Source organism: Chenopodium album, chromosome 16 (genome assembly GCF_948465745.1).
Source record: "Chenopodium album chromosome 16, dcCheAlbu1.1, whole genome shotgun sequence".
Classification (NCBI taxonomy): domain Eukaryota; kingdom Viridiplantae; phylum Streptophyta; class Magnoliopsida; order Caryophyllales; family Amaranthaceae; genus Chenopodium; species Chenopodium album.
In genome coordinates this window covers 39,238,695-39,256,862 of record NC_137849.1, presented here as the reverse complement: position 1 = coordinate 39,256,862, position 18,168 = coordinate 39,238,695, and the positions used below count along the sequence as shown (strand labels likewise).

General features: G+C 35.3%; 1 protein-coding gene and 1 pseudogene across 1 annotated transcript; both read left to right on the top strand.

Moving 5' to 3' along the window:
* Window positions 1–1,808: 1,808 nt before the first annotated feature.
* Window positions 1,809–5,483, top strand: LOC145584257 (heat shock cognate 70 kDa protein-like). Its single transcript, XM_081641140.1, has 3 exons — window positions 1,809–2,025; window positions 2,410–2,493; window positions 4,396–5,483. The coding sequence occupies exons 1-3, from the start codon at window positions 1,809–1,811 to the stop codon at window positions 5,481–5,483; spliced, it is 1,389 nt and encodes a 462-aa protein (XP_081497266.1).
* Window positions 5,484–6,664: 1,181 nt separating this feature from the next.
* Window positions 6,665–13,458, top strand: LOC145584256 (heat shock cognate 70 kDa protein pseudogene; annotated as a pseudogene).
* The last annotated feature ends 4,710 nt before the right edge of the window (window positions 13,459–18,168 follow it).

The window sequence follows — 18,168 nt, the reverse complement described above, 5'->3', positions numbered from 1 at the left end:
CTAGGGTTGTTTCCCTAGTGTTAGATCCTTTTTCCCCGTTAGGGGTATGAAAGACACCTGACATATCGAGCTGCATGGCTATACTTTCAGTGTTTTTTCTGGTATTAATGGTTTTGGAAGCGACTGACTGTATTTGGCTACGGAGGGCTTCATTTTGCTTGGTGAGACTGGTAAGCTTGGCTTCAGTTTGGACTTTTTGGGCCAACAATGTTTCAATTTGGCTTTTTTGTTGGTCTAAGGTTTGACGGAATGCGTTCATTCCCCCATTGATTTCGGCCATGGTAAAGGGTACTTGGTGCCCAGACATGGTGTTTGTATTGGTTTTTTGGCGAATTGGTAGGTTTATCGATTATCAGCCCCACGGTGGGCGCCAAATTATTTAGGCAAATCTCAACAAGGACATATGAGAATCTGCTAGGTTTGAGGGGTAACAACAATCATACTACCAAAAGCGCATAAAATAGCAATAAAGCAATGATAAAGCAATAGATAAGCAATGAAACTACAATAAACAAACAGAATGAACTCTACTATGAAAAGAGTAAGTTTAAAGATACAATACTGAATAAGGACTAGCCTCCTTCTTCAGTAGGGACGAAGCTCCGTAGATGAATGCAGAGTAATTCTATTATATTCAGAGTATATGTGCGTACATGTGTGCTAAAAATGTCTAATTACACTTATTTATACCTAGGGATCCCTAGGGTTTACAAATATTTTCAGAATATATTCAAAACGAAGAAGATCTTCTTGATTTATCTTCTTCCCTGTTCTGTAGGTGTATTTTTGGCAAGTATCCTCTTGATTGATACGTATGATGGTGCTTTCCTTGTTTACTCCAATCAAGCCGTTTTGCCTATTTTTGCTGAACCATTGATCTTGGACTGATGCCCTAGATGTTATGGATCGTATTACAATACGGGCCCAACACTAGTGTTTGTTTTTGAGTGAAGAATAAGATGTGAAGGGAGGAGAGAGAAGGTGAATTAAAAAGGTTGTGAGGTTATAATTGGAGTAAACATCAATACCCTCTGCATAAAATGTCAGAATTTTATTTTTCCTTTTTTTTTTAGCTTGGTTAACCTGTTGTAGTAGGTTGATTTTGTGATGAGTACTCTGCCTGCAACTTTTGAAACTTGAGTACCTTAACTGCAACTTATGTCAAACATTAGTACTCTCAATTACATATTACTCCATACAAAATACCCCAACATATAAGAAATCCTCAAATGACAGATTCATTTATTCATTTAATTAGTTATCTACTATGCTCTAATCAATTACGCACTCCATCCATGTAAAATTGATAAACCAACACTATATTATTGTGGGATTGAAGGAAGTAATTAACTTCGAAATACCATCAATGATCTGGTCTTGCTTAATTACACGTACACGTAAAATTGATAAACCAACACTCCATATGTGTTATTGCTGAATGTACGAAGAGACACTCAAATTTGTTGACTATGTATTTTTTATTGGACTCCAAATTGTACTCGTAAATCGTAAGTAGGATTAAATTAAAGTTGTTTTACTTTAAAAGTTATTTACTTCAGTTTACGAAGAGACACTCGTCTTTTCCCAATCTTTGTGAAAGAGAAAAAGACAATTTTATCTGCAAATCAAGATACAGGGAATTTCAGCGGTCACAAAATTAACTTTTCTTGAGATATTAACAACCTTACTTTGCTATAAAATGGCAACTTAACCAATATTAAGAACTTCAGAACTCAAACTTCATTCAAAAACTTTATCCCTTGTTTTCATTTCTGCTTTTCTTCAGAATTAAAATTACACAAGTGAAAATGGGAGGAAAAGGAAAAGAATGGCCTGTGATCGGAATCGATCTTGGCACAACTTACTCTTGTGTTGCTGTTTGGCGTAATGACCGTGTTGAAATCATAACAAATGATCAGGGTAACCGTACCACACCATCTTGGGTTGCTTTCAATGACTCAGAGCGTCTAATTGGTGAAGCTGCCCAGAACCAAGCCTCTGTTAACGCCTCGAATACTATCTTTGGTTTGTCCTTAATCTCTTTTCCTGCTCTTGTATTATGTTTACTTGCTGTTAATTGTAAATAGAGTGAAAGCTTAACACAAATAAAAGTATTTAGTAATTATGTTTAGTATATGATTAACTTAATCAAATAGATCAGATATGAAAGTGTTTGAACAAGCATGCTAATCGGTGTTTAAATTAACTAATTAAGTATTGATGTTAAAGATGCTCTATAGATATTGAGATGCCGTCTTATTTTATTATTCATGTGCTTGGATTTTTTTCAGACACACTGTAGTATTATTATTATTCGGTCCTTTTTATTAAGGAATTGTATAATTATATAGACTCTTATTCTAAATTATTCACTTCTAACAAAATTGTGTACATGCTGATTAATGGCAGATGCAAAGAGGCTTATGGGTAGGAGATTCAGCGACGAATCTGTACAAAATGACATGAAACTGTGGCCATTTAAGGTAAAACCTGGTACTCGTGCAGGGAAAAAAGATAAGCCAATATTGTTCGTATCATCAATGAGCCAACGGCTGCTGCCATGGCCTATGGTCTTGACACAGAAGACTCTTGTAGGAATACTGGTGTGAAAAATGTCTTAATTTTTGACCTTGGTGGTGGGACATTTGATGTTTCCTTGGTTGCTATTAAGAAGGGTGAAGTTAAAGTCAAGGCCGTAAATGGAGACACCCATCTGGGTGGAGGGGACTTTGATTACACAATGGTGAATGATCTTGTGCAGGAGTTCAGGAGGAAACACAAAAAAGATATCAGTGATAATCCTAGGGCACTTGGAAGATTGAGAGCTGCTTCTGAGACAGCTAAAAGGCAACTTTCTTCAACTACCCAAACAACTATTGTTGTTGATTGTCTTTGTGATGGAATTGATTTTATGTCAACTATAACTCGTGCACGTTTTGAGAAGCTGAATATGGATTTGTTTCAAAAGTGTCTTGGCATTGTTGAGAATTGCTTAAGTGATGCCAATGTGAAAAGGCATGAGGTTCATGATGTGGTACTTGTCGGTGGATCAACTCGAATACCAAAGGTTCAGCAGTTGTTGCAGACCTTCATTGCAGGAAAGAAGCTCTGCCAAAGCGTGAACCCAGATGTGGCTGTTGCTTATGGTGCAGCAGTCCATGCTGCTGTGTTGAGTGGGGTTGGTAAAAGCAATAAGGATATTGTTCTTGTTAATTACATTCTTTCCTAGGCAGGGGTAAGGGAATGGAATACCATGTAGGGGATTTAGGTTTGAACACAAATTTCTTGCATGAGACTCACTATTACTCATTTTTTGATACTTGAGCTGCATGAATGTGGCATAAACTTGACATCTTTGCTTTTCAGTTAAAGTAGTATATGGAAAGCTTGTGTAAATTTGCACAAGTGAAATTTATAGTTTTTAATTATGTTTAAACAAAGATGCATAGTGTTTTTAAATAATATTTCCTCTGTTATTACAACATGGGTGGGGGAGTGAGGGACACAGATTTTAAGAAGAGGAGAGAGATATAGATATGTACCCATGTGAAGAGGAGAGAGATATAGAGAGATAAAGATATGTGTCCATGTGAAGAGGAGAAAGAAGGAGAAACATATGCAAATAGGAAAATAGGGAAATGTTGCAAATATTTGTGAAACTATCTACAATGATAATTTTTGCAATATTTGTGGAACGGAGTAAGGGCCTGTTCATATTCACTGAATTGAGCTGAACTGAACTGAACTGAACTGATTGAAGCTGAACTGAACTGAACTGAATTGATTGGAACTGAACTGAACTGAATTGAGCTGAAATGAATATTTTATGTGAGAGGGAAATTAAGAGTTGAACTGAACTGAACTAAACTGAACTGATTGGAACTGAACTGAACTGATTGGAGCTGAACTGAACTGAACTGAACTGAAATTAAGTAAATGTGAACAGGCCCTAAGTATTAATATGTAAGAGGTTCTTCAGAGAACATAGGTTACTGCAGTTAGACACTTTTGGTTTACCATTCACTAGGTTTGTTAATTGTTAGGGACTCTTTCAACATTTGGATGATCTTTTAAAATATCTTTACATGTAACATATATTTTTATTTAATTTATTTACGTTTGTGTGTGTAATTCATGACTACTCTAATAGTTAAAATTAACTCCTTTGTGCGTATTTCTTGACTGCTTTAAACTTTTAAGGCTTAGATAGTTGAAATAATTCAAATTAATTCAATTTAATTGCAATTGATTGCTCTCATTTCAACTTACTCTTTTTCCCTGCACGATAATCAATGACAGATGCAAAGAGGCTTATTGGCAGAAGATTCAGTGATGAGATTGTACAGAAAGACATGATGCTGTGGCCATTCAAAGTTGTAGCTTCCACTGATTCAGGAAAAGATGCTAAGCCTATGATTGTGGTCACCTATAAGGGCGAGGAGAAGAGATTCACACCCGAAGAGTTATCTGCAATGGTCCTGATGACGATGAAAGATATTTCTGAGGCTTTCCTTGGCACCTCAGTGAAGAATGCTGTCGTCACAGCTCCAGCATATTTTAATGATTCCCAACGTCAGGCAACAAAAGATGCTGGTGCCATTGCAGGGCTCAATGTTGTTCGTATAATAAATGAGCCTACGGCTGCTGCCATGGCTTATGGTCTTGACACAAAGGCTAATGGTAGTGACACCGCTGAAAAAATTGTTTTAGTATTCGACCTTGGTGGTGGAACATTTGATGTCTCCTTGGTAGCCATAAAAAAGGATGAATTTAAAGTTAAAGCTGTCAGTGGTGACACCCACCTTGGTGGAGGGGACTTTGACAACATATTGTTAAGTTATCTGGTGGAAGAGATTAACAAGAAGCACAAAAAAGACATTAGTGGTAATCATAGGGCTCTCCGAAGATTGAGAGCTGCTTTGGAGAGAGTCAAAAGGGAACTTTCGTCAGCTCCCCAAACAACTATTGCAATTGATTGCCTTTTTGAGGGTATTGATTTTACTTCAACCATAACTCGTGCAAGGTTTGAGAAATTAAATATGGATTTGTTTAGGACTTGTGTGGATACAGTTGAAAAGTGCTTACAAGATGCTAAGGTGGAAAAGCACAATGTTCATGATGTTGTCTTAGTAGGTGGATCAACGCGTATACCAAAGATTCGGCAGTTGCTGCAAACATTTTTTGATGGCAAGGAGCTCTGCAAAAATATCAATCCAGATGAGGCTGTTGCTTATGGTGCAGCTATCCAAGCTGCTATAATGTGTGGTGTTGGTAGCAGTTTTAAGGATATCAGTCTTGTGGATGCAACACCTATTTCCCTTGGTCTTGAAAATTGTGGTGATGGTCAAATGAAAGTACAGGATGCCATTGAGCAGACACTCCAATGGCTAGAAGAGAATCCTGATGTTGCCGAGGCTTCTAAATTTGAGGACAAGCTAAAAGAGCTAAAACTCGTATGTCAACATTTTCCTTCAAAGACTTAATGATTGGCGCCAAGTTATGCAGCAACGTTAGTACTCTGATATGATCTGGAGATCCAAAAGTGATTGGTATATCAACTTTTGTCTTTTTTATTTGGAAACTTACTAATATTTGAACTACTACTAGTAGTTGAAATTGGAAATCTGCAATGTGGCCTAGAATTTTACATTCCATTATTTTCTGAGCATTACTTGTCAGCTTGGAATTAAGCCAATATCTCACTAATTACTGCTTCTTGTGATTTAGTAGCTTGGTAAAATTTGGTAATGTTGGTTTTTGTATGTTCAATCACGCAACTCTGTTTTCATACTTCTCTGTTCCAATAATTGTCATTTACAAAATTTCATTGTAGTACATTAATTCGACTTGTGTCAGTTTCTTCCTCGCTACACAATTAACTCCTTTTTTGCTTCCCTGTAACTAGTTTTTACTTCTGGATGCGCAGCAGTATTTCATGAATATCTGATAATTCCATTTTCTTTATTATGATCAACACTCACAGCATGAATATCAGATATTTCCATTTCCTTTTTATGATCAACATTCACAGCATATGATACTTTTATTTTTGAAATTGTATTCATTTTCCTAAGTGATTTCAAAATACTCCGTATAAAATTTTAAACTGCATGCAATCCATTGATATCCTATGCAATGAACAGTTCTATAAGATTTAATTGTGTAACATGAGTGATTAATTCTTCTGTATATTCAAAAAAAGAAAAATCTCCTGTATAATTACATAAAAAAAAAAAGTACTTCCTCTGCCTTAAAAAGTTAGACTTACAGTAGCTTACTCATATGATATGAGTCATATGACTGTGTAATATACGAAGAGTCACTCCCCCTTGATTATAAAAACATGAAATTTCCAAGAAATTTTATGAACATTAATTATAGTATGCATGATGCTTAAATGATTTTTGTTATCGAGGAGTCATTCACTCATTCTCCCTTCTAATCTTTGAAAAATGTGAAGAAGTTTTTAGGTCAGATTTTTTTTTAAAGTTTAGATTCAGCGGAATTTTGACCATCACAAATTTACCTCTTTTTGAAATGCTAACATCTTACTATAAAACGGCAACAATACCATAATGAGAACATTTGAGCTCAAAAGACATTAAATTTCCCTTTCTTCTTTAATAGAACTGCCCTTGGAACAGTTTTGAGGGCTGAGTAGGAAATGGGTGGGAAAATAGAATGGCCAGTGATCGGAATCGATCTTGGTACTACTTATTCTTGTGTTGCAGTTTGGCGCCATGATCGTGTTGAAATCATAACAAATGATCAGGGTAACCGTACCACACCATCTTGGGTTGCTTTCACCGACTCTGGGCGCCTTATTGGTGAAGCTGCAAAGAATCAAGCCTCTTTGAACCCCATCAACACCATCTTTGGTATGTTTCTTACTCTATCTTTCCCAGCTTTAGCTTGTTTTATTTGCTTGCCTTTTAGGGACGGAGGGAGTATATGTTATGTTACTTAGGTGTAAGATTAATATGAGTATAGAAACAGGACTTCTCTGGTTTTCTGTCCCTTTTGCTAAGATCAAGAGTATAGCTAGAATTTGTAAGATCAAATGAGATAATGAAATTAGTATACATCAACGCCACCCATAGCCATATTACCCTAATCACCAACATCATATAAAGCGATTAATTAAGAAAGCAGATGACCCACAAAGCTAAGTAAGGTATTTGCACTTATTTTACAAATATAAGGTTGCACTGTTACAATACAAATTTTAAAGTAACACGGAATGACTGAAAGAGTTATGCTAATGATTTTGAACTAGATAACATGTGAAAGTTAACGAGGTTTATGCACATCAAATAAATTAATACTTTTAAAGGCTTGCACGCTGAGGAGATGAGAAGCCGTATAGCTGAGTCTGATAATCTTACCCTGAGGATGGGGGTTTTACTCAGGAGAACTGAAGGTAGAATCACCTTTGATCAGGACCAGAACCCTTTCTAAAGCTAGGATTGTTGTGGTCTTGTGAATGATGCCAATGTGATTTTTTTTTTTTTTTTTTTTTTTTTTTTTTTTTTTTTTTGTGAATAGAAACTAATGTGAATTTTATTTTTCTTTTTTTTTTTAACAATTATGCCCCTGGCATTTTCTCATTAACAATTTTGTAAAATCAGTCATCATTTTTTCTTAGAGTGCTTCACAATTGTAAACACTAAGCTAGTTGGGCCGGTTGAGTGAAATATAGGATGTAACTTCTTTTCAAATTATAATTCATGATAGTATAATATTTCACTCCGTTCATTTGTTGTAATTTGCATAGTAAATGCTTATAAATGGAAGTTAGGATATGTATAAAAATGAGCGAGATTTCCATCAGCTTTGAAATTCCTAACTTAACAAATAAGAGGTTTTAGGTTTAGAATAATTTCATGCATAGAAATGAAAAATCCTACTGTTTGGTTTCATTTCCTGAAGTTGTAGTGAACAGTATTCTATTGGATTTTAAATCAATGTTTAAGAGATTTTAAGACTTAACTACAACTTTCCTTACATGCTTATCAATGGCAGATGCAAAGAGGCTTATTGGTAGAAGATTCAATGATGAAACTGTACAAAATGACATAAAAATGTGGCCATTTAAGGTTGTAGATGGTGCTGATTCAGGAAATGAAGATAAGCCTGTACTGATTCAAGTCACATATAGAGGTGAGGAGAAAAGGTTCACACCTGAGGAGATATCTTCAATGGTCCTTATGAAGATGAAAGATACCGCGGAGGCTTTCCTTGGCACCACAGTAAAGAATGCTGTTGTCACGGTTCCTGCATATTTCAATGACTCCCAGCGCCAGGCGACTAAAGATGCTGGAACCATTGCAGGACTCAATGTTGTTCGTATCATTAATGAGCCGACAGCTGCTGCCACTGCTTATGGCATTGACACAAAGGCTATAAGTATTGATGCCCCTGGAAAAAACGTTTTAATCTTTGACTTAGGTGGTGGGACATTTGATGTTTCCTTAGTAAGAATGGAAAAGGAGGAATGCAAAGCCATAGCAATAAGTGGAGACACCCACCTAGGTGGAGGGGACTTTGACAGCAGAATGGTAAGTAATCTGGCAGACGAGTTTAAGAAGAAGCACAGGAAAGACATTAGTGATAATCCAAGGGCTCTTGGAAGATTGAGAGCTGCTTTGGAAAGAGCCAAAAGGGTACTTTCCTCAACTGCTGAGACAGTAGTTTCCATTGATTGCCTTTTCGAGGGCATCGATTTTACATCAACCATAACTCGTGCTCGATTTGAGAGGCTTAACATAGATTTGTTTAGGAGTTGTGTGGATACTGTTGACAAGTGTTTAATTGATGCCAAGTTTGAAAAGCTTTATGTTAATGATGTGGTCCTTATTGGTGGGTCAACCCGAATTCCTAAGGTTCAGCAGTTATTGCAAGAGTACTTTGTTGGAAAGGAGCTTAGCAAAAGCATCAACCCAGACGAGGCTGTTGCCTATGGTGCCGCAGTCCATGCTTCCATGTTAAGTGGTGTTGGTAATAGCAAAAGCATCATTGAAGTATGTAAAATTGCTGATGAGACCAAGGTTTTTTGGATAAAGAAAGGTTTTTGGCTTTTTTTTCTAATGAATTTAACTTTAAAGTATTCCGCCATGTCATTAGCTCAATTTCATACGGAGTAACATACCCTTTATTTGACTTAAATAATAATGGAACTTTGTTCGTTTTTGCTTCTCCTTTGTAATCCCTTTATCTCCTACTCCGTAATTAATAATTCTGTTGTGAGAAATAATGATGTGTGTTGCTTCTTCCGTTCTTTTTTTATTGCATTACGAGAGATTTTACGCTTACCAATGCATTATTTTAGATATTAATATTTTTATTTATGCTTTTGTAAAAATTATAAAACTTTGATATTTGAAAAGATGATTTCGAGATGAATCTAACTAGATCCCACGTGACTATATTTTTCCTAATGAATAAATCACAAATGTGGTTAAATAAGATTAAGTTAAATAGTATAAACGTTCTAATGGTGCAATAATATAAAAACAGAGGAAGTAGTATTTTGTAAATTTGCAAATAATAGATTCTATCTAAATAAATAAATACGCAATATTTTTCTTAGAAAAAAAAAAAGGCAGTATAAATTTTATTAAAATACGAAGTACTATAAGAGTTTTGGATACAATCTCTTATTATTTCTCTGATTAGATCTCCACCTTGACTTAACTTAGACTCTGTTACAAACTAGTATGTAGCCCGGACTTTGTTCCGGGAGATACTTTGAATAATTTTATTTTTATATTAGACGCTTTAAAAGACTTAATAAGTTTTTTTACGTAGTAAATTAGAATACAATGACAAAAATAACTCATTTTGGATTTTTATTTGTTTTTGTTTTTATTCTACATTATAATACTTGTTCAGTATGTATTTATACATAAATGTGGATTAGAAGATTATAATTTAATTCTAGCTAACATGGTAATGCATGTGGTTTGCATTTAAAGAGGTTTGGGTTTGAATCTCTTTACATGCATTTTTAATTTGGATCATTGAATGATGATGTGGCATAATAGTAGAGGTTGTTGAATGATGACATGGCGTAATATTGGTGCAAGAAGGGGTACACGTGGCACATAAACAATTTTATGAACGTCTTTTAAAATATAGTATAGAGTATAGATTTAGAAGCTAATGATATGTAGATGCATGTGCATGAGCTAGAAGGTTAGTTAAACAAAGATTTTCACCGATGATTGATAGAAACTAGGATTCTTTTGAGTGATCTAATTTATGAAATTATAAAATTGTTATTTTACATTTGAGTCTATCAAATTTCCGAGAGTACCCAAATTTAAGGCTTCCCAGGAAAACAAAACGGAAAAAAAAAAAAAATACTCCCTCTGTTCTAAAATACTTGACACAGTTTCTATTTTCGTTCGTCCCAAAAATACTTGACACGTTACTAAATATGGAGACTGCTAATGAAAATTTATTTTTCTATACTCTCTTTAGGCCCACAACTTTTTGGAATGCTGTTAGTTTTAAATGAACCTTTTTGTAGTTTTCTTAAACTTCGTGTCCATCCCAACATATCAAGCATTGTGGGACAAAGAGAATAAAAAATTATTTGGTACTCGAGGTTCTCATCTTACGGCCCATTACTTGACCAAAATTCGAGGTTTTTAGCGGGTTGGGTAACCGACTCTTAAAAATGGGGAAAAAACCAATAATTACTTGTTGGGTAATTTGCCAGTCTTTGGGTTTTCGGATCAGTTTTTTTAATACCTCTAATTGCAACTATTGTAACATTTTCATTTTATATAAGTGTTGTAACTATAAACAAACCAATGGATGTATATTTTTTTCTTTATAAATTATCCTACACATAAGGTCAAAGTTTGGACAAATTAGACAGTCAGATCAAATCAATCTTGGACGTAATTATTTAAAAGTCTAAAACGACGTCGTGAGAGTGTGTTGGACAAAGAATAAACTCATTTTGGCGCTAATTCATGTACTATCACGTTACTCCGTACTTCACTAGTTCACTGTTTATATCTTTGATAAATTAGGGAAAAGAGTGAATAGAATGGCTTGATTATTATTCATCAATAGGTAGAGTATTTATACAAAATCTACGAACATAAAATTGGAAACAATATTTTTAAAAGATATACTACTATAATCATAAATTCTAAAGATATATTCTCTAAATAGTATCTTAACATAAAATAAACCTAAATATATTATTATCCTAATAAGATCAATACGAAAAATATATCATTCATATATTTTCCGATATCTCATATCTCAAACACCCTCCCGCAATCGTAACGACAGTAACACGAACATTGTGATTGGAAATTCTTCAATTTGTTGAAGCCGAGATGCACACTCTTGTAAATTTTTTTTTTCTTCAATGATGAGAACGTTCATCTTTTCGAACTTATCAGTCATCAATCAAACAGGAACATCATTTTTTTCGAACCTGCAAATATAACAATTTTTGGTTTTTCCAGAGCAAAACCGAGCTCCAATCAAATACTGGTTTTTCAGAGTAACAACACTCAAATTTCTTATTGGTTTTTCAGAGTTAACAACACTCAAATATCTTATTGGTCTTTCAGAATAAACCATACTCAAATCTCTTATTGGTTTTTTTAGAGTAAACCACACTCAAAACATTTAAAACCCTTGTCTCACAGCACAAGGAGAACCAACACATGAACCTTGTCTCACGGCATAAGGACAACCAATATATCTTGTCTCACGACACAAGACACCCATTTTTTTTTAATCAAATCAAAGTCCAAGCTCGGACCCTTATTCATCATCACCTCGTCAACTACAGAAAACTCACAAAAAAATTCCTCATGCATGATCATCAAGTGATCAACATACACTCAACAAGATCCTTAGGTACTTAAATAAAAAAATTGTAGTTTTGGCTAAAGGTTTATCCCACCGGTGGGTTTAAGTTTCTAACCCATCGGTAGGGGGAAATTTTTCGTAAATACTCCTAAGATCTATCCTCTTGATACCATGACAAATTAGAGTGATAGAGAATAGAATGACTTAATTATTATTCATCAATAGGTAGAGTATTTATGCAAAACCTACGAACATAAGATAAAACCTACGAACATAAGATTGGAAACAAATATTCCTAAAAGATATACTATTATAATCATAAATCCTTAAGATATATTCTCTAAATAATATTTTAACATAAAATAAACCTAAATATATTATTCTCCTAATAAGATCAATACAGAAAATATATCACTCATATATTTTCCGATATCTCATATCTCTAACAATCTTCCTTTAGAAGCCAGAGTATATTTGTTTCCTAAAAAAAAGAAGAAAAACAGAGTATATTTGTGGTTCTTCTCTATTTTCCTTAACTTCCTTAGCTTGGAGCCTTGGAAATAAGCCAAAGAAAAACTTTGCAGGTAAATTCTGCGCATAAGGTAGGTTGTTTATCTAATGCTTTCTAAATTTCTATACATTACTCCGTATTTGTTATAGCTCATTTTTATTTGTTTGTTTAACTGCTTAGTTCAGGGCTATGATTTATTTTTATTTTTTGGACAAATTTTTTAATTTTTGCATTATTGTATGTTGTTTATCTGATTTCTTTTCACACGTCATTTTTTATAGTTGAATTCTATTTATTTGTTTGTTTGATTGTTTGTTAGTTGCTGCTTAGTTAGGGTTTTGATTTTTGATTTTTGATTTTATTGTTTTGCCAAAAGTTCAATTTTTACGGCAAAGCTCAGCTTCATTTTGCAATGCTAATATCCTATTATAAATTGGCAACTAATACTATGTTAGGAACTCTGAATTTCAAAAGTTATTCAACTTTTTTCCTTCCATTTTCTGTGTAGTTACTTTTTTTGGAGCTTCTTTGTAAATGGGAGAAACAGTAGAAGAATGGTCGGTGATCGGAATCGATCTTGGTACAACTTACCCTTGATTTGCAGTTTGGCACCATGATCGTGTTGAAATCATAACAAACGATCAGGGTAATCGTATGACACCATCTTGGGTTGTTTTCACTAACTCCAGCCGTCTTACTGGTGAAGCTGCCAAGAATCAAGCATCCTTGAACCCCATTAACACCGTCTTTGGATTGCATTCGAAAGCAGGAAGTTGAATAATGCTGAGGGAAGGTATGCAGCACAGGAAAAGGAGTTATTAGCCATTGTGCACTGTCTAAGAGGATGGAGACACTACTTGTTAGGATCAAAGTTTACCGTCCGCACAGACAACACTGTGGCGAGTCACTTTCTCACCCAACCCAAACTAACGAGGAAACAAGCTCGGTGGCAAGAGACCTTAGTCGACTTTGATGTGGAGTTCACTAATAGAACAGGATCAAGCAACAGAGTAGCTGATACCATGAGTAGGCGTGCTGATCTTGCTGCAATGTACAAGCTGGCACTAATGACCGCAAGCAGTATTGTCACATCTGTTAGAGATTAAGTACGTGCTTATCTAGCTGATGATCCGATGACAAAAACAATAATGAAGATGATTGAAGAAGGGAAGACTAGACGCTTTTGGATGGAGGATAGTCTCATCTTCACCAAAGGCACGAAACTTTTCATTCCTAAAGCAGGGAGATTGAGAAAAATGTTGTTGAAGGAATGCCATGACACGTTATGGGCGGGACACCCAGGATGGCAGGGACCCTTAATCTACTCGCGATGGGGTACTACTAGCCAGGAATGAAGGAAGATGTGATGAGCTACTCCAAAACTTGTCTTGTGTGCCAGCAAGACAAGGTTGACAGACAGAAGCCCAGGGGCCTGCTAGAACCACTTCCAGTACTCACTTGACCCTGGAAGAGTGTTTCAATGGACTTCATTAGTAGCCTTCCGAAGGTGGATCAGTTGTCATCTATCATGGTGGTGATACACAGGTTCTCCAAATATGCCATGTTCGTACCCATGCAAAAGACTTGTGGAGCAGAAAAAACAGCATCGCTCTTCTTTAAACATATTGTGAAGTACTGGGGATTGCCGAAGAGTATAGTGAGCGACAGGGATACCAGATTCACGAACATATTTTGGTCTAAGCTATTCCAAATGATGGGATCTGATCTCAACATGTCGTCAAGCCACCATCCTCAATCTGATGGATAGACGGAGAGATTCAATAGGCTGCTTGAAGAATACTTGCGTTACTTCGTAAGCGCCAACCAGAAAGATTGGGTGAGACTTTTGGATGTGGCACAACTTTGCTTTAATGCTCGAAGGAGCTCTTCCTCCAACAAAAGCCCCTTTGAGCCGATCATGGGTCAACAACCTCTTCTCCCGCACAATTCTTACTCTATCTTGTTAAGACTTATTAAGATATATATTTTGGGAGATTGTTTCCTTAATTATAGAGATTGATTGGGTACTGATATTATTGTGGATATCTTTGAGTTATAATCGATCTTCCAAAAAACAGGGTTTTATTTTTTTAAATGTCTTTATGTGATGAGATTCATATAAGGTATAGAATCAGGAATTGTTTGGTTTTCAATCCCCTTACACCTTTAGCTAAGGTGTATGGGAAGCTAGAACTTGTAAGATTGTATGAGATGATGAAATTGTTTTCAATCCAAAAAATTATTTTGTATGATGCTTTTACTATTTTGAATGGCTTGTCCCAGGCCTTTTCCCATTGAAACTTTTTGTAAAATCAGTTCACATTTTCTCTTTGGTTATTAAGTGTGCCTTAAGCTCTTGACATCTCGGCCCCTAAAAATGTGAAAACCTTTGATTACTTGTGGCTCAGCTTAAGTAAAACATACTAAAATTTAAATTCATAAGTTATGTATTCCATACATTTTATTTGATATTATTTGCTGAATATATGTAAGGAAATGGATGTTGGGGATATAAAAAAAAAATGAAAATTTCCATGAGCTTCAAATTCCATTACCACGCAAAAAATTTAAGGGCTAGAATAATTTTATGTCAACCTTCATCTTTGGTAGTAATAAAATAACTACTCTGTACCTTATTTTTAGTTTCATTTTTATAATAATGTTGGAATCTCTTTTAAGTAGCATTTAATATATAGTGTTGGATTTTTACAATCAATCTTTTTTTTTATAGTATTTTCGGACTCTACTAAGTTGTAACAACTTTCCTTACATGCTTGTCAATGATAGATGTAAAGAGGCTTATTGGTAGAAGATTCAATGATAAAAGTGTACAAAATGACATTAGATTGTGGCCATTTAAGGTTGTAGATGGTGCCAAATCAGGAAAAGGAGATAAGCCTGTACTAGGGGTGAAAGTTCGGTTTTTGGTTTGGTTTTTTACCCAAACCGAAACCGAACCACCATATTTCGATTTCTTGATTTTGCAAACCACACCGCACCACTTTATCTTTGAAACTGAACCAAACCAAACCACCTAAATTTCGGTTTTCATAAAAAAAACCAAACCGCATCGAATTTTCCTATCAAGTATCATAAACATCAAATTTTGCAAAAAAACCAAACCAAACCACACCAATCAAAACCGAACCAAGCAAAACCAAACCCACAATGAACCAACAACCCACCCCCACCTATAACCTTAACCCACAACCGAAACCAACCCAACCAAACCCCACCCACACCAAACCGAAACCACCACCACCAAACTTTTACCAAAACTAATGAAATTTACCAAAACAATTCAAGCACATCAAAAATTACCAGAAATCATATCATATTAATGGATTTATTAAAAATTCAAAAAAAAAAGAAAGAAAATTAAAAACAAGAAAAAACATACCTTTTAAACCAAAAATGGCCTTGAATTTCATCTCGAATTTGGTTTAAAATGGTCAAATTCGACCACGAAAACTCTCTGAGTTTTCATGGTTGAATTTGACCATTAAAACCTTCGATTTGGCAAAATTTTGTGAATTTTGTTACGAAAAGTCGAAAACCTTCGTTTTGACCATGAAAAATCTTTGCTTTGATATGAAAACCTTCGTTATGGATGGCGAAATTAAAAGAAGTTTGCGACGAATAGGAGTAGAGGCAAGGAGAAAGACAAGAAAGAGGAGTAGAGGCAAGGAGAAAGACAAGAAAGAGGGAAAGAAAAAAGGAGATCAAAGACGAGATCGAAGAGGAGAGAGAAAGAGCAAAGAAGAGGAAAGGAGAGAGAAAGGGCTGAAAGAGGTTGTTGAATGATTAGGGTTTTTTTTTTCCTTTATATACTAGGGTTTTTTGGGGTTGGGCCAAAATTTCCTTTTGGTTTCGGTTTTTCATTTTCCGAAATCGAAATCGAACCACATAATTTTGGTTTCTTGATTTTGCAAACCGAAACCGAACCACTTTGAAAAAAAAACCGAACCATATTTGTTATTCGGTTCGGTTTTTGGTTCGGTTTGGTTTTAAACCGAGTTTGTTTCACCCCTAGCCTGTACTGATTCAAGCCACTTATAGTTGGGGATGTTTTTTGTAGCTATTGTTTGATGGGCATGGATAATTGAACGAGACTGTGTCTCCAATATAATAAATTTCTACTTTTATATTTCCATGGAAGGTAATTGAAGGAAGATGAAAAAGCCGAGCAAATTTTAGGTGACAAAAATGTAAAGATAAAATAGAATGGCGCCATTAGCTAGCATCGGTAACTGATGGGAAAGGATGCAACTGTTAATTAATTGCAAGGGTAATAATTACCTTGTACTGCTTACTTATGTTTTTAATATTATTCATTTTTATATTGAAAATATAAAATAATCTAGACATCATTAATTCTTAGGGCTACATATAACATTTGCCTTCTTTTTTATAACCTTTAATTAAGTAATAGTCAAAGATTAACTCATATATTTAATTTCTCTTATATTTTTTTTAATAAAAATATAGTATAAAACTACAAACCGCATTAAAGTGTTGTTTGCGATGCGGTTTGGTTTAAATATATTTGGAACCGCAAGTCATTTTCGAAAACCACACCGCAAATTTTAAACCACAAAATTGCGATTTGGTTTGAAGTTTGGTACTCTTTACGACTTTATGTACAAGTGGTACAACACCTAAATGTTGGACAAAGAATAAAACTCATTTTGGCGCTAATTCATCTTATAGTCCCCTGTTTATATCTTCCTTTAGAATCCAAGTATATCCGTGGTTCTTCTCATCTTCTTTAGCTTGGAATTAAGCCAAAAGATAATATTTTGCAGGGAAATTAATATCTGATGATAAGGTATGTTATTATTATTTAATTGCTTTATATAAATGTTAAGCCCGTATATAATTTATTGTATTTAGTTTAACGGGCTAAGTTTAGGCCCTTGGCTTAGGTTGTATATATATACCGAATTAACAATCAATACAAACTAAGAATACACATTCTTGACATGGTATCAGGCCTAACTAAATACAAACCCTAAAACACCGAATTTTGCTTTCCTCTCCACGATCGTTCACAGAACAGAGCATCCATGGAAGAAGGGAAACTCGATCCTTCATCTCCTTTCTATCTTGGTACTGGAGATCAACCAGGAAATTTGATCACTCACGTGGTCTTGAAAGGCGACAATTACCTGGCTTGGTCGAGGGCAATTACATTGTCTCTTCGATCTCGTCGAAAATTTGGATTCGTCGATGGAACAATCACGACGCCAACCGAAAAGAAGAAATTATTGGATTGGGAAACAGTCAATTCAATGCTCGTTTCATGGATATTGCGCTCTATGGAACCTAAACTAGCAGCATCTCTGCCCTTCTTTGATGAGGCTCAACGTCTTTGGGCTTATTTAGAACAGAGGTATTGTGTCTCCAATAGACCGAGGTTGCAGCAACTTAGGTCGAAGATTACCGATTGTCGGCAAACTAAAAATATGTCGATTGAAGATTATTATACAACGCTCATGTGCTTGTTTGATGATTTGACCTGAATCAAACCTCTCCGAGGCTGCGAATGTGGGAAGTGCTCGTGTGATGTTACGGGTAAACTTGCGGCTGACAGAGAGGAGGAGATACTCCATCAATTTTTGTGTGGAATTGATGATTCGAAATATGCTGTGGTGCGTACGAATTTGTTATCACAGCAGCCTATGGTTGATCTAAACCGTGCATATCACACACTCCTTCGGGAGGAGGAATCGCGCGGCTTTGTTAAGGGGAGGGCTGACAGAGAACAGGTGAAAGATGCTCACGTGTTTGCCATTTCTGCAGCTCGCTCGAAGGGA

Coding starts and splice junctions, on each gene's coding strand:
- LOC145584257 (XM_081641140.1), top strand. CDS start 1,809: ATGGGAGGAAAAGGAAAAGAATGGCCTGTGATCGGAATCGATCTTGGC. Junction 2,026..2,409: donor CGCCTCGAATACTATCTTTG/GTTTGTCCTTAA, acceptor GATTAATGGCAG/ATGCAAAGAGGCTTATGGGT. Junction 2,494..4,395: donor GCCATTTAAGGTAAAACCTG/GTACTCGTGCAG, acceptor CCACTGATTCAG/GAAAAGATGCTAAGCCTATG.